Here is an 18,665-nt window from a genome sequence, read left to right as displayed (position 1 = left end):
TGCATAGAATAATAGCATTTATTTATAATCAAAGTAACATTATAAATGTATTTACTGTTGTTTTTGATCAATTTACCCTGTTGAAAAAACTGCAAATGCTGGTTAGGTATGTCTTGAAGCATGGTTGCTGGTTTGAACTGGTTTAAGATGGTCCTTAGTTGGTCATGAGCTGGTTCAAGCTGGTCCTGACTCCTGAGCAACTAGCTCCTGTTTGGGACCAACTTAAACCAACTCTACTACCATGCTTCAAAACATACCTAATCAGCATGTATATGTGTGTGTGTGTGTGTGTGTGTGGTGGGGGAGGGGGGGGGGGTTAATGCATTTGAATAAATGTATTGATAAAAAAAGAAACTTTGAATACTGCATATTGCCATTTTTAAGTCTTCAAGTTTAAATGCTTATGGCAATGTCATCAATCAGTATTTTAGATTTCTTTGGCTTCACAAGCTTTTGTTTGATAATTTTTTACAAACCTTGCATAGCACAGGAGGTGGTGTTTGGGGCCATTTCTAATAATCAGCAAAACAGCTTTATTAACCCTCTGTCAGCTTATCCCAGCAGGAAGTGAACACTTGCCGCCAATCTCCGCGTGTTTGCGTCTCCCCAAGAATCTGTTTTGCTGCAAAACGCTCATATGCCACCCAATTGTGTGCACACCTATCCCTATACTAATACTCCCTGATCCTCTCAGTGTTAAAAAATATAAGTCTAGCAACTGCAGACGATGCTGTAAGCGGGTGGTGAGCACAAACTGTCAGATTAACAAGTCTGAGCGCATGATCCTCCACAACATAGTCAGGAGTGCAGGCACCCGATGAGACCTCATACAGCCTCTCATCAACACCCGGAGAATCATTTCTGTGTTGCATGCACAAAAAAAACACTTGAAAGGCCCATGCACATCTTCCTTGATTTCAATTGACACTGCCTTTTCCATGGAAAAGGAAGCTGGGAATTTAGGTGTCTTACCCTCGGTCTTAAAGTGCTAACAGAGGATTACTGAGGTAAATGTTGAAAGAGGTTTAGCCACTGTGCTTAGGCAGTGCTCTTAATTACATTTCAGCAGAGTGTCCCGCGTACAGTTGGACGAGAGATCATAGTGATGTCAGGTAAGGGGGGGCTTAAGCAGGCAGATAAAGCCAAGCTAATAGAGATAACATGAATCTGTAATTAAAGGTCTTTTTTAGTTAAGACCAGGAGCTGGCACTTGCTGGCCGAGGCATTTGCGGCAGGACTGAAGACCTCAGAGTGCTGAGAGTTGTGGACTTTCTTGCTGCAGCTCCAGGTCTCATGCTCTTTTTGGAATCATTTTGCTTGTTTGGAATGAATGTATTAATATCTTCATCCTGACTGAGAGTTTGGACAGATTCCCATTTCTTTGGCAGACATTCAGAGGTGAGTCTAATGTCTCTTCAGTCTCAATGCCTTCAATTTACCTTCCACTATTTGGGGTTGTGCTTGTTTCTGCTATGTATTTTTACCTGTAACGTAAGGATTTAGACTGCATTTTACATGTTAATTTCATGCATTCATTGTAATGGTGTGCAACAGTGTTATATGCATTGCAACTGGCACTCAGAATTATAATAGCATATGCACTTCATTTCAACCAAATCTTTATTAATTTACTTGTTAAAAATCATTTTTCATATCCTTGACACTTCCATCCTACACTTGGATGTCTACCACTGGAATTATCTTGTGCCCTTACTGTAGAAAGGAAGTACATTAGACCAGATGATTATTATCTTCTCTACCATGACCTACCCAAATGCAAGGCTTGATTTAAGTCGTCAGCAGTTTTCCCTTAATTTATTCCTTTAATGAGATTAGCCACAAGCAAATCCTTCCAGTTCACGTCTGTGACTTGGATATGGCATCACTTGTCACACATATGCGAAAAACTGCACTTGTTCTGGAAATATGACTAATATTAGGGTTTGCCTTACTTATTTACATGTTTAAGCCGCAGATGGTATTGTTCTGTAAACATCTTGAATGCTCCAGATCATTAAATGCTTTTGCATGTCTACTCTTAATAATGTGAGAAAAACAATACTGTTATTAAAGGACTCAATTAATGACTCACCCTCATTTCGTTCCAAACCCGTAAGACCTCCGTTCATCTTCAGAACACAGTTTAAGATATTTTAGATTTGGTCCGAGAGCTCTCAGTCCCTCCATTGAAGCTGTGTGTACGGTATACTGTCCATGTCCAGAAAGGCAAGAAAAACATCTTCAAAGTAGTCCATGTGACATCAGAGGGTCCGTTAGAATATTTTGAAGCATCAAAAATACATTTTGGTCCAAAAAAAGCAAAAACTACGACTTTATTCAGAATTGTCTTCCCTTCTGTGTATGTTGTGAGAGCATTCAAAACACAACAGTTTAGTGATATCCGGTTCGCGAACAAATCACTCGATGTAACGGGATCTTCTTGAACCAGTTCACCAAATCTAACTGAATCGTTTTAAACTGTACACGTCTCCAATACACATTAATCCACAAATGACTTAAGCTGTTAACTTTTTTAATGTGGCTGACGCTCCCTCTGAGTTCAAACAAACCAATATCCCGGAGTAATTCATTTACTCAAACTGTACACTTAAGTCATTTGTGGATTAATGTGTATTGGAGAAGCGAACTGTTTCAAACGATTCAGTTCGATTTGGTGAACTGGTTCAAGAAGATCCGGTTGCATTGAGTGATTCGTTCAAGAACCAGATATTACTACACTGCAGTGAATGAGCTCACAACACGGAAGAGAAGACAGGTTTTTGCTATTTTTGGACCAAAATGTATTTTCGATGCTTCAAAAAATTCTAACTGACCCTCTGATGTCACATGGACTACTTTGAAGATGTTTTTCTTGCCTTTCTGGACATGGACAGTATACCGTACACACAGTTTCAGTGGAGGGACAGAAAGCTCTTGGACTAAATCTAAAATATCTTAAACTGTGTTCCAAAGATGAATGGAGGTCTTACAGGTTTGGAACGACATGAGAGTCATTAATGACATAATTTTCATTTTTGGGTGAACTATCCCTTTAAGATCCTTACTTATAATATCTGCTATCTTACAGTCTATAATGAAAATAATGAAAACACACACACACACACACACACACACATATATATATATATATATATATATATATATATTAAAAAATATATATACATAAATTCAGTGAACAGATCTTAAAATGACCATGTTTGTTTTTTCTTGGCATGAAGAGCATTTTAAAAACCTGCAGCAAAATGTATTGGTAAAACATTTAAACATTATTTAAAGAATAGTTCTACAAAAAGGACCATAAATAATAAATAGGCTATCATTTACAGACTCTTCAGTGTATCAGGCAGAGTTTTAACATGGTTGACTGTGTGTCTGCCTGCACCACATTTACCACATAAACCGATTGTATCCCAGATTTATATCCCAAGGTGTTTTTAGGACATCTCTGGGGCTAATGGAGGCTAATGAGCTTAGCACTTAGGGTGTATTGTCCGGTATGCTTACAGGCAAGGTTTGCTGAGGGTAAAACTCTAAACTCTGGGATTACCTCCAACACATCCCTTTAAAATGCTGTATAGTCAGGATTTAGCTAATAGGATCCGAGGGGGGAATAGGGGCCCTGAAGGTAGTTTGGGGGTTGGCTGACAGCAGGACCGCACACATGCAGGTCAGCAGATGTAGCAGGCAGACTGCTGGACTAACAGGAGGATTACAGGACTCAGATTAGAACGGCTCCTCATAACGGGTAATACGCACAGAGGCTGTCCCGTACAGAATACTGGAGAATTTATCCAGGAATAAAGATCTGCAGATTTAATTATTTAGGCTTGTTATATTATTCCAGCAAAAGTTAAAGTTGTCCAAATGAAGCCCTTAGCAATGCATATTACTAATCAAAAATTAAGTTATCATATTTATGGTAGGAAATCTGCTAAATATCTTCATGGAACACGATCTTCACTTAACATCCGGATGATTTTTGGCGTAAAAGAAAAATCTATAATTTTGACCCAAATGTATAGTTGGCTATTGCTACAAATATACCCATGCTACCTATGACGGGTTTTGTGGTCCAGGGTCACATATAAACATTTCCCTCGTGGTTATAGGCCTGTTTTGTGTTTGGCTCTAAGTGTTTACTTAGAAAATCCCAAATACTGGTTCCACTTCTAGATTTCAAGATAATTATTTTCACTGGAAATATCTACTACCAAGGAACAGAGATGCTGACAAACTGGTTACAACCTATCATTTTCTCTCTCTATACATGATTTCTCAATTTCAGACTGAAAAGGAGTGACATTACGGAAATATCTTACACCTGAGTGAGTGAAGATAAAGCACAGAAGGAGTAAACAGGTACTTCATTATATGATAAATCCTTTTTAACATTGATGTTTGAGTTCTCGTAATGTTTTTTATTTTTTTTTTTTTTTGTTATCTTGGTTTCATCTTAAATATGTGTTGTTCACTAACCTGTCAAGTATTAGTATTAGATAGTAAATGGTAGTACTGGTTTATGAGCCAATGGATCTGTTGTGTGTCTTGTGTCAGTAGTAGTATATGTTATTAGTCTTGCTGCTATTACAGTATTGCAGTAAAATAGTATGCAAAGTACATCATAAGTTTCCAGGCGTTTTTACCATAGACTGGTTTTTACACTTGCACTGACGTTATCTGCAGTTACATAATTACGCCAGCAGGTGGTGACAATTGACTGGCTTTAGCAATTCACTAAACCGACTTGTTCAAAATGCTGATAAATTTACAAACGAAATAAGTTTTTGAATTAAGAAACGAATACTGCTCTTACGATTTTTACCATATCTTTCTATAGGCTCCCTTTCTAAAATAGTAAGAGTAGCATGTTAGTATGCTGTTCTGAGTTCGCCTAGTTTTTTTTATGAATAAACAATTGAGTCTTCGATCATTCAACGATTCAACTTCATGTAGACAGGAACCCAAAAATGAAAATGATGTCATAAATTACTCACCCTCATGTCGATCCAAACCTGTATGCATTTCCTTCATCTGATGAACATAAAATAAAGTAATATACCAGTTGGCCTTTTATATTTATTTATTTTTTATTTATTTATTTTTATATATATATATATATATATTTTTTTTTTTTTTTTTTTTGCAATATTTAGAGAATGTATATGTTTGTTAAATTCAGGAAAGAGGCAGTGTCATGACCCCACGTGAACAGCTAAGGAAGATCTCGGCTCTGGGAGAGCAAGGCGCTCTGGATGAGAAACACTGGTACAGACTGGTCAATGGGATGTCTGCTGGAGGTGAGAGTTCATCACAAGTGTACATAGAACACCTAAACCAGAGCTGATCGCAACCTTGAAGAAATATAACTGAGAAAGAGCTATTAGGCTACTGACCCCTTCATCTGTTCCCCTGGGTGTGAAGCAGAATTACGGCAAAGACAGGAGCTCATGATGAGGAACCAGATGGCCATGGTTCCACAGATCTTGGCTCAGGGGCAACAGAGACTGCAGGGTGTTCCTGCACAGTTTGATCCCCGCTTCATGGAGAGGTCTGTTAGATTGTACACCAATACAACCAAGACAGTAAAAGAGAATGAGTTTTTTAATTGTTCATTGATATTTTAGGTTTAGTTTACATGAGCTTTATTGACATGACAGTAGCTATAATATTTACATAGAAAAAATGTTACAGCAGTAGTGCAAATTAAACCGAGTGGAAAAAATAAAATGACTAAGATTGCAGTGAAGTAACTATGCAGTTTAAACTAAGAGTAGAATTTTACCTAGTTAAATCTAAATAAATTTTTTATTCGTCACACACAATCATACAAAGTACAGCGTGCAGGGAATTAATTTTATGACAGTCTCCATATAAAGAGTGAACTAGCACAGAAATAAAATTAACATAGAATGAAAGGATTTAAATGAACAAAAGGAACATTCAAATTAAAATAAATAAAACAAAAAGCATAAATATGACATTGGGAATGGGGAAAGAATATGGGAATAGGAATAAAAAAAAGAACATTAGAAGAGAATAACAACCACAACATATATCAGTGATGTAAGCTGTGTTAGTTGAATTTTTAATGATGATTAAATCCTCTTTATCCGTAGGGAACTGGTGCCGCCCTCTGAAATGATATCAGCTGATGCTAGACAAATCCACATGGGTGCCCACCTCGGCCCCCCTCTGCCCCCAAACTCCAATGTTATTCCAAGCAGAGGATTCTCTGGCACAGGTTAGAATTAAATGATGATTAAACATAGAGAAGTACAGGGGCAGCTCAGTGAGGAAGAACAACCTAATTTTACAAATGTTTTCCATTTTTGCAGGTTACGGATTCCTTCCCACTGAATCCATGGAGACGGTTGCTAGACGACAAGAGTTAATTCACAAACAGAACATAGCCAGGTAAATTTCAGTGCATTTGCTATACCTATATTCAGTGGGAGTGAAATCAGAAGATGAATGCAATACAAAGCCACAGAGTGCAACAATAGGGTTCCAGAAGGAAAAATAATTCCTTTCATTTTGTCCATTGTGGAGACAGATTAATTAATTGTTCATTTATCTATCTAGCTAGCTTTTAATTTTCCTTTTGTCTAGTTTTAATTCCTTTTTTGCTTTGAATCATAGTTTGTAATGTTTTTATTCACCTTGTAGCTGGTTGTCTTGGTTTATGTTTTATAATGCTTAAATAAAACTTTCCCTGTAGAAAATTGGAAGTAAAAATAACTTGTAATAATATACTTCCAGGAACAGCTCTGCTGAAAAACTGGGCATGCGCTAATTGTATTTTTATTTCTTTTTCTATAATGAGGATGGAGATGAATGCTATCCTGCACCAAAAAGAACTGGAGAACGCCCACCAAAAGGGTCTTATTGGGATGGAGAATCCCATGATGTACCAGGGCATCCAATCCAATCCAATGGCCTTCAGGGGACGCCAGCGACTCCCAGATGGTCATGATGTATTCGTCCATCGCAATGCCCTTGAAGACCTGCACGCTAACAGTCTCCTCATGTCAAGTCCTTACCCACCGATCAGCACACTGCAAAGGGAGCGAGGACGCAGGACCGGCAGAAGAACCGCCAATCCTAAGAGCTCAGACAGCAGCATCACTCTCCCCAAAGGCCAATCAGAAGAGAAAAACATCGAGCAGAGCCCAGGAGCTGCCTCAGGGGAGGAGAAGGAAGCTGAAGGGAAAGGTGAAATCAGCAATGAGGCCACCACCAGCAAACCACACCAAACCAAAGTAGAAACAGAGCTGTCTTCTGCATGCAGTAGGAAAGGTTTTAAGGAAGGAGAGCCAGGGATTCGCAAAGCATGTATTAGTGGACAGGAGGGATGTGCAGAAGTCACCAACTGCAGTGCTAGCACCAGTGACAAAGACATATCCAACCCTTGCTCAGCTTTCCAAGAAAAGTTTCTGTACCCGTCTGCCGCTGGGCCACTCACAGGGATGCCCTACATGCTCCCTGTGCCAGGAAATGGACTTGTACCACTCGGTGAGTTTGTTACATTCCCGTTTTTAAATGCAGTTCTTGAGTTTAACTGTGTTGTTTTAGTATTATTTATACACTATTATAACATTAATTAATATTTTGAGTGAGACTTTATTATATTTTCTGTTTTCGTTTTAATTTTAGTGGAAGTTTTATTAATGTTATGTGCTTTTATCATAGTTTTTATTTTATTTTATTTTTTATATTTCTATGTAGCTTTAATTTATTCTTATTTCTAGTTTAGTCATTTTAGTATTTAAGACTGAAAATATTTAAACTATTTATTGCAGTTAGCTGCCAATGCCATTTCTGATTTGTGTAAAAGTTTTTTAAGTCTAAGTTTTTCATCTAATATTTATATTTTATTTATTTTCAGATTTAAATTAAATATTTTTTTTATCATTTTAATTTTAGTCAACAATAACAACACTGCTCTTTTACTTTTCTAATGCATGTTTTTGTTACTATACATTTCTTTTATGAAATATTAAAATTATGGCATTATAGTCATTGCTACCTATTTTTTTTTTTCAACTAGGACATCCTAATATATTTCTTAATGGAGAAGAGATGACTTCATTAGAAGATATTCGCAAGTGGTCAGTTGATGACGTCTACAACTTCATCAGTGAAATACCAAGTTGTGCTGAATATGCACAGGTAATACAAATGGTCAAATGACAAAATCCAATTAGAATTAGATAGCTTTGAGTCTCATTCTTTTGTGTGCCACCTGTTGCAGACATTCAAAGACCACATGATTGATGGGGAGACGTTACCTCTTCTTACAGAGGACCACCTCCTGGATACACTTGGTCTAAAGCTCGGGCCAGCACTTAAGATACGATCACAGGTATTCGCCATCTCAATAAGCAAGTTAATCATTCAAATCTAATTAATATTAAGTAAAATTACGTACATTGCTTATAAATAAAATTAAATATACAGATTATTTTAAGTCTCTTCTCTATCCTCCAAGTGGCCCAAGCATGGTCTTGAGATAAAGACAAAAGCAAAAATAAACTCATCTTACTCATTTGGTTGTTCTGTACTCTTTTCAGTTGTCCCGACGCCTGGGTAGCATGTTCTACAACATGATGAACTTGCCTCTGCCCGTCTCTGGTCTGCAGCCTCCACCGGAGAAAAGCGTTGACAGATCATCAGACATCAGCTCTCCTCTCAACTGCAACAGCGTGGAGCTGCTCAGCAGCCCCAGAGACACAGAGGCTCTTAAATCTACAGAGCCTGTAAGTGAAGCTGATCATCCTTCACCAAGCCAGATGAGTGAGACCAGCTGAAAGATCAGGCAGAACTGATGGAGCTCTTTTTTTTTTTTACCTCAGAATCTCTTACTGTTTTGACACCTAATGCATATGATAGACAGGCACTGACACTTCTATAGTGAATATACTGTCATATATTTTTTTAATATTCTTCACAAATATATTATGATCCGTGTTATGCAATAGGTTCAGAATGTGCTCTCCAGAAGAGTTAGATTCTCAAATGCAGAATATTTCTATATATGTATATTTTGTATTATGTTAGCGAATCAATTACAAATCATGTTTTGTCCTTATTATTGCAGCCTTTTCTATTGTAAAATTTTATTTTGGTTTTTACTTTAAACTTTAATTAATACTTATTCTAAAGTTATGTGTTGTTTGCTGTGGAGAAAATAAAAACAATTACTCCTTTGGTCTTTAGTTGATTCGTTTGACATAAACCGCATTTTGCACACAGAATATACAGTTTCACTTTCTTTTTTCCACAAATGAAACTACTTGATTTATGATATGACTGAATCTAGTTTAAATCTCTGATTTGAGTGATTTTCTTTGTAACTTTCTAGCCTAAAAAATATATAATAATAATAATAATAATTTATTAATAAAAATTGAAATAACAAAAATTTTAACAAATATATTTGTATATATATATATATATATATATATATATATATATATATATATATATATATATATATATATATATATATATATATATATATATATATATATATATATAGCTTCATAAAAATAAAAAAGCATGTTTTTATAGGATTTATTTTATAAATTTGTATTTTTTATATAGCCTTAACTTATACTTATAAACTTATAATATACTTCTTAGGTGTCAGGCTTTCAAGGAACATGTTCATCTTATTTATTTTATTTATTTTGATAACTAATACTTTGTCTATTAAATAATTGTTAATTCTCACAACAAAACTGTGTATCCTGACCCAGTTTGCGTGCCTTACCTGCACTTCAGACGGCAGTAGTCATTCATTCTGATTTTAATTTGCCAAGCGAAGAAGTGACTGATCACGGGCTTTTCGAAATATCGCGAGACTTCCCTCCCAACTCTGTTCGTGACCACGTCAAGGGAACCCACACAACCCAGAAGTTAGAAATCATGGCGGAGCGCAGGAGACACAAGAAGCGAATCCAGGTACAGAATTCACGTCACTCTTGTTATTAGAGGCCCAATTTTTAGAGCGCTGTTTGGCATTGAGTCGGTTCTCGAGTTAGTGTTATGTTAGACCCAAAATACAGTAGTACTTCGATCCGTTATTTTTGCAACGCTCTCATATGGGAGGTGGATTATTTGTCAGTGCTGGCGCATTTTTTTGCGCTTCCCTTGGGTCATGCATTGTATCTCTGTAGCAAGCATCTAATCATTTATACAATTTATCGATGAATTTGATGTGAGCATGACCTGATTTAGCTGTGAAGAGTGTGTCTGGATCAGCTGATGGAGTTGGCCATCTTAGCTCAGCTCAGGCTGCTCTCTCTTTAACCAGCTGCTGTCTCATATGCTTCACGAATGTGACCAAATAACGTCCATAATGCAGCACTTCTCGTCGCCAAATGTGCACACATTTGCAGATTAAATAAAGGGGCCTCTCACCCAAAAATAAAAATTAATTTCATGTGACTTTTGCATTAAACATACAAGTCTTGATAGGCTGAATGCATTTGTCACCATCTATTTTAACTGTATGAAAAAGGATGCAATAAAAGTAAACTGTGACTGTGAGTCCATAACATCTTCTAATTTTCCATTAGAAAACAGCATTCAAACAAGTGAGTAAATGCTGAAAGGTTTTCCATTTAAACCCATAAGCATCCTAAATTTGTCAATCAAATGCAAGTGCTACGTTATGTGCATCTGTCGCTAGTGCACTACTCGGACAGCATTTTTGGACATTGTAGTCAGAATGCATTTATCATCCACAAAAAAATGTCTGGCTTGGCTGCTTATTTGGCTCTAGGTCACAGTTACTGTGTGTTCTCATACTGTTATGTAAAAACAGTGGAGTTTTGTGTAATGACATGTTGTCACTCAAGCGCAGGGGTGCCTAAAACTCATACCTGGAGGGCCGGCGTCCTGCTGAGTTTAGCTCCAGCTTGCCTCAACACACCTGCCGGGAAGTTTCTAGTATGCCTAGTAAGACACTGATTAGCTGCTTCAGGCATAGGAGTATTTAATTATGTTTGGAGCTAAACTTTGCTGGATACCGGCCCTCCAGGACCGAGTTTGGGAACCCCTGATCTAGCGTGTTTGTTAGTTTTTGCTCTTATGCAACCGTTTGAAACAATTTGTAATAGATGAGTAATCATGCATTATTTGTGCTTAACAATCATTAGGAAACCTAAAACAAACCTTTAGACTCAAGTTTTCTGAAGTAAATCAAATAAAGTAGACCTCATTTTTATTCTCTGTAAAGGTTTTGCCATTTAGACCAAGTGTTAATCAAATTGTTAAAGTCTGTTATAATTGACTCTTGCTCGTGTCAGAAGAAGATATTTTGATTCAGATTATTTTATTTTATCTTTCCAAACAAAGAAATTCATTTGGAACCATAACATTCTTCAAAACATAATCTTTTGTTTGTTCTAGAAGAAAAAAAGTCTTAGAGGTTTGGGACAACATGAGGGTGAGTAAATGATTACCTTCATGGAGTTTATCTGAAGCCTGTCTAATGTAGTACATCTGTCACTGTAAGACCACCAAACCGTACCTGAGAACGAGGCCTAGTGTTGTACAAGAGGAGTTATTGTTTACCAGGGCCAAGCGGAGATAATGTAATCGATAAACATCTGGCTGGTTTCTTTCACAGAATCCAGAGGAATATCAGGCAACCTGCCAGTAACTCCTGCGCACCCAGACAAATCCCATGTTTATATGTTTCTCTGAGTCATGCAGGAGACATTCAGACTGAAAAGAGAATGACTGATGGTTTGTGGAACTCAAAAACACTCATTCTAAAACCTCAGGCTTAAGATTGGACTTATGTCTGGTAGTCATTTATTGCTCAATAAATGCTGTCTTTATAGCCTGGATTATTGTCAGGATTTATTAGTTTTTTTTTCTTTGTGCATAGTGTGGTTACAGAGTACTATAATTAATGAACTTGAGCTTAATAAATGGGGTCAGTGAGGACTCTGTGTGTCTGGATGGAGACTGTAATCTCAGTGCATAGACTGCACAGGACAGCACATCAGTGTGGTGAGCTGAGGCTTTTAATTAGTTCACATTCATTGAGTAGATGACCGACGAGGGTCCTGCTGCCAGTGCTGGAGATTCATTTCAAAGCTTTTCACTGGGTTTCGCTGGATTCCTGCACTGCTGTTATCCGATGTCATTTTCCATTTGAATTAAGGGCTTTTTGTCAAAGGGACAAACCAGCTCTTTGTCAGACTCTTGGTTTCTGTTGTATCTATTAATCTTGGTTTATATACTATTAATATCTGGGTCCTCTCCTGTGAAGTCTCACTGGTCCAGAATCATGCTCTACATAATAGTGATGCATATATTAAACTCTGATTATTAAAATATGGTTGGTATTTTCATGTTTTGGAAGATTCTAAAACAGTTTTGCTTAAAGTAAAGGAAAAAATGCTTAAATTAAATTGTACAGTATGAAAAATGGGTATTCATTTAGCTAAAGGTGACATTTAACAGTGTAAAGTAAAATGTAATATAAAATTGTGTCTTTGAAGTCAGTAAGATTTTGTAAATGTTTTTTAAAGGAGTCTTATGTTTACCAAGGCCGCATTTATTTGATCAAAAATGCAATACAAATGGTAATACTGTGAAATAATGTAGTGTACTGAATCTATATATACTACTGCTTAGCAGTATAATAAATCTGATCTAAAAGCAAATGAATCTGGATCAGAAGATAAGTTTTTCTTATCATCATGACTTCATGATCTTTGATCTCTGTTCTTCAGGAGGTCAGTGAACCTACCAAGGAGGAGAAGGCGGTGGCCAAGTACCTGCGCTTTAACTGCCCCACCAAATCCACCAACATGATGGGACATCGAGTGGATTACTTTGTCGGTCAGTGCACTCATTCCTCCCCTGCGTTCCTCTGTTTCCTCTGCATAGGGTTTACATCAAGGTTTCTCTTTGCTGTCATTGAGCCAATTTTTTGTTTTCTGCTCATCAGCCTCCAAAGCAGTCGACTGTCTGCTGGATTCAAAGTGGGCCAAAGCAAAGAAGGGCGAGGAAGCTTTGTTCACAACCAGAGAGTCGGCAGTGGACTACTGCAACAGGTAAACTCTCATTTCATCAAACTTTTTGAAATTTTTATGGTGTTTGATACTACAAAGCTTTTGAAGAAAGTCACTTATTGTCACCAAGGCAGCAAAAGTGCTTATATTGTGAAATATTTTTACAATTTCAAATTGCTGGATTCTATTTTACTATATTTTATAGTGTAATTTTCAGGAGCCATTACTTCAGTCATCAGTGTCACATGGTCCTTTTTTGATGAATGGAAAGTTCAAAAGAACAGCATTTATTTGAAATGATTTGTAACATTATATCAGTGCGTCCATGCTGAATAAACATGAATTGCACATTTGTGAATGCTAGTGTTTGTCAGCCACTAATTTGAAATGTTTTGCTGTTCACAGGCTTCTAAAGAAGCAGTTTTTCCACCGAGCCCTGAAGGTGATGAAGAAGAAGCCAGAGAAAGATGTAAAGAAAGAGAAGGAAAAAGAGAAAGAAAAAGATAAGGCTAAAAGTGACAGCGGCAAAGAAGAGGAGAAAAAAAGCAAAAAGGATAAAGACAAAAAGAAGGACTCTGAGGCTACAGACACAAAGAAGGAAAAAAGTGTATGATCATCTGATAGGATGAGAAAACACAAATACATTCTGTTCCACTCAAGGTATTTTTTCTTATGTGCATATCGTCTCTTCTATGTTTAACTCTTGTTTCTGTATGTTTAGGATGACAGTCCAGGATCTCCAAAGAAGAAGAAGGATGTGAAAAAGAAATTCAAGCTGGAGCCTCATGATGACCAACTGTTCTTGGATGGCAATGAGGTCAGGATGACTTTAGAAAACCACATTTCATGGTCTCACTCTTTTATTTGATGATTAATTGTCATAAAAGTAACCGCAATGAAGGGTTTGGTTGTAGAGCCTACCCGGTATGTTTTTTTGGGAGCCCCGATACCGATATTATGGAGTAAAAAATATCCATATAGCGGCCAATATTCATTGTGTATATTATAGTACAATACTATGCAAAAGTTTAGACACTTTCACATTGGTGTGTCCAAACATTTGACTGGTACTATATTTAGAATATACTACAAACATAAACACATTTTTCGCAGTGATCACTCAGATGTTGTGATCAAACACTTATAATGACGTGACAGAGTAATGGAGGCAGGGCATTTAACAATTTAACAATAAACTTTATTATCCAAAATGGGTCTGACATCAGTGCACTGAACAGTAAAGTTGAAGTTTATTCAGCTTCATTAATTTTATTCAATTCAATTCCATTCAACTTTATTCCATTGAAGTTTACTTTGCTTCGAAACATTTATTCACAGATTTGCACAACTGTCTCCACACACACAAAACTTACTAGAGTAGTGTAACATAATGACGGATGAATAAGACAACGCTTGAATGCTGCTGCCTGAACAAGAGACCTCCTTACTGAAGTGAAACTGAACTGGTGTCACTATCTCGCGAACACGCCAGGGGATCTCCACCAAAGTTGGGGGATCCCTTTGCCATGCCACCCTCCGCGCATCATTAGCCCCCTGGGATCGCTAGATTGGTTGGCGCCGGACCATAAATTTAACTACCTGTAACTCCCGAACCCCGGGGGCTATCGACGCGGGGGTGGTCTCATTTGAAAGAGGGCCTCAAGACGTACACTCTATTGCATTCGAGAGGTTTACTCGAGCTGAAGGGATCCATCGAATTTTGTGCAGGTTCACCGCACTATTATGGAGATATGGCCATTCAAATTTTCTGTTGTTTTCCATTGACTTGAAGTTAAGTGCTTCATCCAGGTTGCCAGTAGCAAACAATGGAGCTGGACAAACTAATTACACAATTTCAAGCAATTTATCTGCATTACGTATATGTTCTGTAAAAAAAAAAAAAAAAAAAATATATATATATATTTATATAATAATATCGGTGGCATATTCGGTGGCATATTCGCCGATATATCGGCAACAGGCTCATAATGGCCAATAAACGAAATAATATCGTCAAAATTATATATTGGTCAGGCTCTTTGATTGTCTGCTTTATATTTCATAGTGTAACACACATGCACTTTATGTAAAAGGATTTTTTCCACATTGAAAATGGAATCAAAGAATAAAATGTATGATCAACATTAAGATTTTGTAAACAATACTGCATGGAGTAGCATAGTGTTAGTGCATATTGTGTACTGTTATGATATTTAGTAATATTTTGAATTAGCTTCTTTTTTATATTTTAGTTTTCATTAAAGTTTAGTTCCGAATCTTTTGTAATTTTGTACATTCTTCTGTAAAAGTTTTTACTTATTTTTTTAGTCTTTAAAGTTAAACATTATTTTTTTTTAGTTGACAAATGAACATTTCTAATCTTTGTATAGATTTTCTATTTAGATTTATGTTTTTTATCTAATATTTGGATATAATTTCAACTTAATTTCGATGACTTAAAATTATTGTTAATCTTTTTAGCCTTATTTAACAATTTCAACACTGGTACCCCAATAACAATTTGAATTACGTTTATTTTTATATTAATAAGATTAATAATTTTGTCATTTATAAAAGTATTATTATTTTTTAACACTGATGTTTTTTTTTTACCCAGCCAACCCCAATAATATAATTTAAGATTATTTTTTATATAATTATATAGAGTATTGTAACTGTTGTTGTTATTATTAAAATATTACATAAAAAAATGAAATGGTTCTTCACTTTCACAAATACCTTTTGTTGTAATTAAAAAGTTCTAATATTTTTTCTTTCCTACAGGTTTATTTTTGGATTTACGATCCAGTCCACTTTAAAACCTTTGCCATGGGCTTGATCCTAGGTGGGATTTTTTTCTCTCTCTCTCTCTCTCCAGTTTAGCCTGACTGTAGTTTCTCTGGCTCCAGTACTGATTCAGAGATGTGTGTGTGTGTATGTGTTTGCAGTCATTGCTGTGATCGCAGCCACTCTGTTCCCGCTGTGGCCAGCTGAGATGAGAGTTGGTGTGTATTACCTGAGCGTGGCAGCAGGGTGCTTCGTCGCCAGCATACTTCTCCTGGCCGTCGGTATGAGCTCTAGACTTTTATATCTTGTATTATACAATATTTCACATTACAGTCCAATGACACCACATCTTCTGTCTATTCTCATCTTATTTCTGGTTTCCCTCTTTGTTCAGCTCGTTGCATCCTGTTCCTGATCATCTGGCTTGTGACTGGTGGCCGTCATCATTTCTGGTTACTACCCAACTTGACAGCCGACGTGGGCTTCATCGACTCCTTCCGCCCCCTCTACACCCACGAATACAAGGGTCCGCGCTCCAGCTCCAAGAAATCCAGCAGCGAGAAATCCGACAACAAGGATTCAAGCAAAGCGCAGAAATCAGATAGCGAGGACAAATCGGACAGCGAGAAAAAAGACGGCGATGAGGAAGAGGATGAAGACGACAATAAAGAAATGGATGCGGGCGAAGAACGTCAGTCGGACACGGACAGTGACAGACGGGAGGATGAGGGGTCGCAGCACAGCAACGGCAACGACTTTGAAATGATCACCAGAGAAGAGCTGGAGCAGCACACAGAGGAAGAGGAAGAAGACGAGGAAGAGCAAAGTGAGACAAAGCCCTTGACTGTTCAGACATAAACGGTTTCCTCACGCCGCACACAAACTCCCATGCTCCATGTGGACCTGCTGACGTACTTCTGTCATGTTCGGAAGATGTTTCCCATTTCTGTTCAGGCTGAGATCTTCCTCTGACAGACTTAAAGGTTCAATGAGAGCAGGAAACGGCTATGATGACAATGGAAAATATCGCAAAGGCTTTTTGGTTTTCTCTGAAAATGCTTCCCCCCCACTGTGGATGCAAGAACCGCAAGTCTCCCTGAGCCCTGTGTTTTTCTTTCATCTTTGCTTTATCTAAAGTCAAGTATTCTGCTGTATAAACATGTCTGTAGTGGATTGGTGAACCTTCACTATGGTTTTTAACCCACATATGAAGGTTGATTGTCCAATCGAGAGAAATTCAAATCTGGACGTTTTTTTTTTTTTGTTTCTTTTCTTTGTGTACCGTTAGCTTAGATACCTAATAAGTGTTACCTATCATGAATCTCAATGGCTCTTGACCTGTGATATTTCTGTAGAAATCTGGGAGATCTTGCTCGGTTTGACATGAGAGCTCTATTTTCGTGGACTTGTGCAAACACGTTTTGTTACCCTGAAGAGAAATAATCCATGTTAACGTATAACAGAGAAGTTAATAAATCTGAACAGTATCCTTGATTGTAGTTGGCAGTTATTTAAAACCAAACTCCATTTGAGTCTCATGAGGTCGACTGCGTTCAGAAGGGGAAACTACATCCACATTTGTGCCAAATGTTGAGGGATATTGATGTTTTTTTTTCGTATACGTTCAAATTCTGACCAATTCCAGAGAAATAGAGTTCAAACCTGTCATGCCGTAGCTCACATCCTTGCATCAGAGCCTTTGTTTTTCCCATCTGGTCTTTAAACGCTGAGGTTGATAAATTGTACTTCCCCGAGGGGCTCTGGTCCAAAATAGCCTGTTAGTTAGTTCGCGTTTTAATCGGGCTGAGGTCCAATACTATCCTTCTGTAGGGTTGCATACTATTGGCTAGAGTGTTATTTTACATTAGCTGTTTGTTTGTTTTCTGTTTTTTTTTACTCATACTGAGGATGATATTTAAGAAATGAAATACAAATGTATCATTTATATATGGATTCTATAAATCTGCCAGAGAAGTTCATGCCATGTTCATGTTCAGCATGAACTGTACTCTATTTTTTAATGTCAGACACACAGGTTTTCATTTTACTGCATTTTCTACAAATACTAAAACCGATGATGGTAAGATTGCTTTTGGACAATGTATTCGAGTTAGAATGCAGAAAACATCTGTTCATCTGCAATGCTTTGACTCTAGTGGTTATCAGATGCGCACAAGAAGCTGCAAAGGTGGTTTCTCTATATTAAAAAACTGAGAACCCTTATTAAAGCATCCCTCAAAATTCAAGGTCATCCCAAGTTCACAAGGAGCAGGGAAACAAACCCCTCGTGCCCAAGTGAACGTCTTTTTTTTCTTTAAATGCTAAGAATCTTTAACCATGTCTGTAAGTAGATGATCTTGTTGGTCACACTTAGTGTTCCTGTAGAAATACTATTGTCCTCAATATTCTGTCATTGACTGAAGATCTAGATGGACTGGGTATGACACCATGTTTGTAACTAAAGACACACTTGTGTTTTCTTTCTATGGAACTTTCCTCACTTTTGTTTTCTGTCCCACTGTCTTTGAGAGAAAGATGTTGAAATGCCAGATTATTTTTTTCAATTGGCAGGACATTTAATTTGCCATTGGCTGTCTGTCGTAAAAAATGTAGTGTTACATCATTTATAACTGAAATCCCATTATTATTTTTTTGTTAGCATCTTCACATAACTGTCTGTACTTGGATTAATGTTGAGGACTGTCTTTTTGCAATATATGGAGAATAATTTAAGTGTCTGTCAGAAACTATATCTGTATCCTTTAATTGCAATAAAAATATAGAACACAAGAAATTTGCATTGTTTTGTTGAAAATTTTTACA

General features: G+C 37.0%; 2 protein-coding genes across 4 annotated transcripts; both read left to right on the top strand.

Annotated features, from left to right (window-relative positions):
* Positions 1-982: 982 nt before the first annotated feature.
* On the top strand, positions 983-9,229 carry LOC127951620 (sterile alpha motif domain-containing protein 7-like). Of its 2 annotated transcripts, XM_052549608.1 has the most exons (11): positions 983-1,112; positions 1,191-1,398; positions 4,307-4,380; positions 5,201-5,318; positions 5,443-5,569; positions 6,138-6,262; positions 6,357-6,435; positions 6,845-7,533; positions 8,069-8,190; positions 8,273-8,383; positions 8,592-9,229. In XM_052549608.1, exons 4-11 carry the CDS (start codon positions 5,216-5,218, stop codon positions 8,826-8,828), a joined length of 1,593 nt encoding a protein of 530 aa, XP_052405568.1. In that variant the 5' UTR covers positions 983-1,112; positions 1,191-1,398; positions 4,307-4,380; positions 5,201-5,215; the 3' UTR covers positions 8,829-9,229. The 2 variants fall into 2 exon arrangements, with proteins under 2 accessions (XP_052405568.1, XP_052405569.1); XM_052549609.1 differs by having other exon boundaries at positions 985-1,398; positions 5,446-5,569.
* Positions 9,230-9,832: 603 nt separating this feature from the next.
* LOC127951626 (translocation protein SEC62) lies at positions 9,833-18,636 on the top strand. 2 transcript variants are annotated; one of them, XM_052549617.1, is made up of 9 exons: positions 9,928-9,984; positions 11,437-11,473; positions 12,774-12,882; positions 12,992-13,097; positions 13,461-13,662; positions 13,777-13,872; positions 15,840-15,900; positions 16,004-16,123; positions 16,237-18,636. In XM_052549617.1, exons 2-9 carry the CDS (start codon positions 11,468-11,470, stop codon positions 16,698-16,700), a joined length of 1,164 nt encoding a protein of 387 aa, XP_052405577.1. In that variant the 5' UTR covers positions 9,928-9,984; positions 11,437-11,467; the 3' UTR covers positions 16,701-18,636. The 2 variants fall into 2 exon arrangements, with proteins under 2 accessions (XP_052405575.1, XP_052405577.1); XM_052549615.1 differs by lacking the exon at positions 11,437-11,473 and having other exon boundaries at positions 9,833-9,984.
* The last annotated feature ends 29 nt before the right edge of the window (positions 18,637-18,665 follow it).

This window comes from Carassius gibelio, chromosome B2, assembly GCF_023724105.1.
Source record: "Carassius gibelio isolate Cgi1373 ecotype wild population from Czech Republic chromosome B2, carGib1.2-hapl.c, whole genome shotgun sequence".
Classification (NCBI taxonomy): Eukaryota; Metazoa; Chordata; class Actinopteri; order Cypriniformes; family Cyprinidae; genus Carassius; species Carassius gibelio.
This window is presented reverse-complemented; position numbering and strand designations above follow the sequence as displayed.

What these genes read in the sequence shown, in the direction of transcription:
- LOC127951626 (XM_052549615.1), top strand. Translation starts at nt 9,949, where the DNA reads ATGGCGGAGCGCAGGAGACACAAGAAGCGAATCCAG. An exon ending in TCGAGTGGATTACTTTGTCG is followed by an intron (nt 12,883 to 12,991) that starts GTCAGTGCACTC and finishes TCTGCTCATCAG; the next exon opens with CCTCCAAAGCAGTCGACTGT. An exon ending in CATACTTCTCCTGGCCGTCG is followed by an intron (nt 16,124 to 16,236) that starts GTATGAGCTCTA and finishes CTCTTTGTTCAG; the next exon opens with CTCGTTGCATCCTGTTCCTG.
- LOC127951620 (XM_052549608.1), top strand. Translation starts at nt 5,216, where the DNA reads ATGACCCCACGTGAACAGCTAAGGAAGATCTCGGCTCTGGGAGAGCAA. An exon ending in GATCCCCGCTTCATGGAGAG is followed by an intron (nt 5,570 to 6,137) that starts GTCTGTTAGATT and finishes CTTTATCCGTAG; the next exon opens with GGAACTGGTGCCGCCCTCTG. An exon ending in CACTTAAGATACGATCACAG is followed by an intron (nt 8,384 to 8,591) that starts GTATTCGCCATC and finishes TACTCTTTTCAG; the next exon opens with TTGTCCCGACGCCTGGGTAG.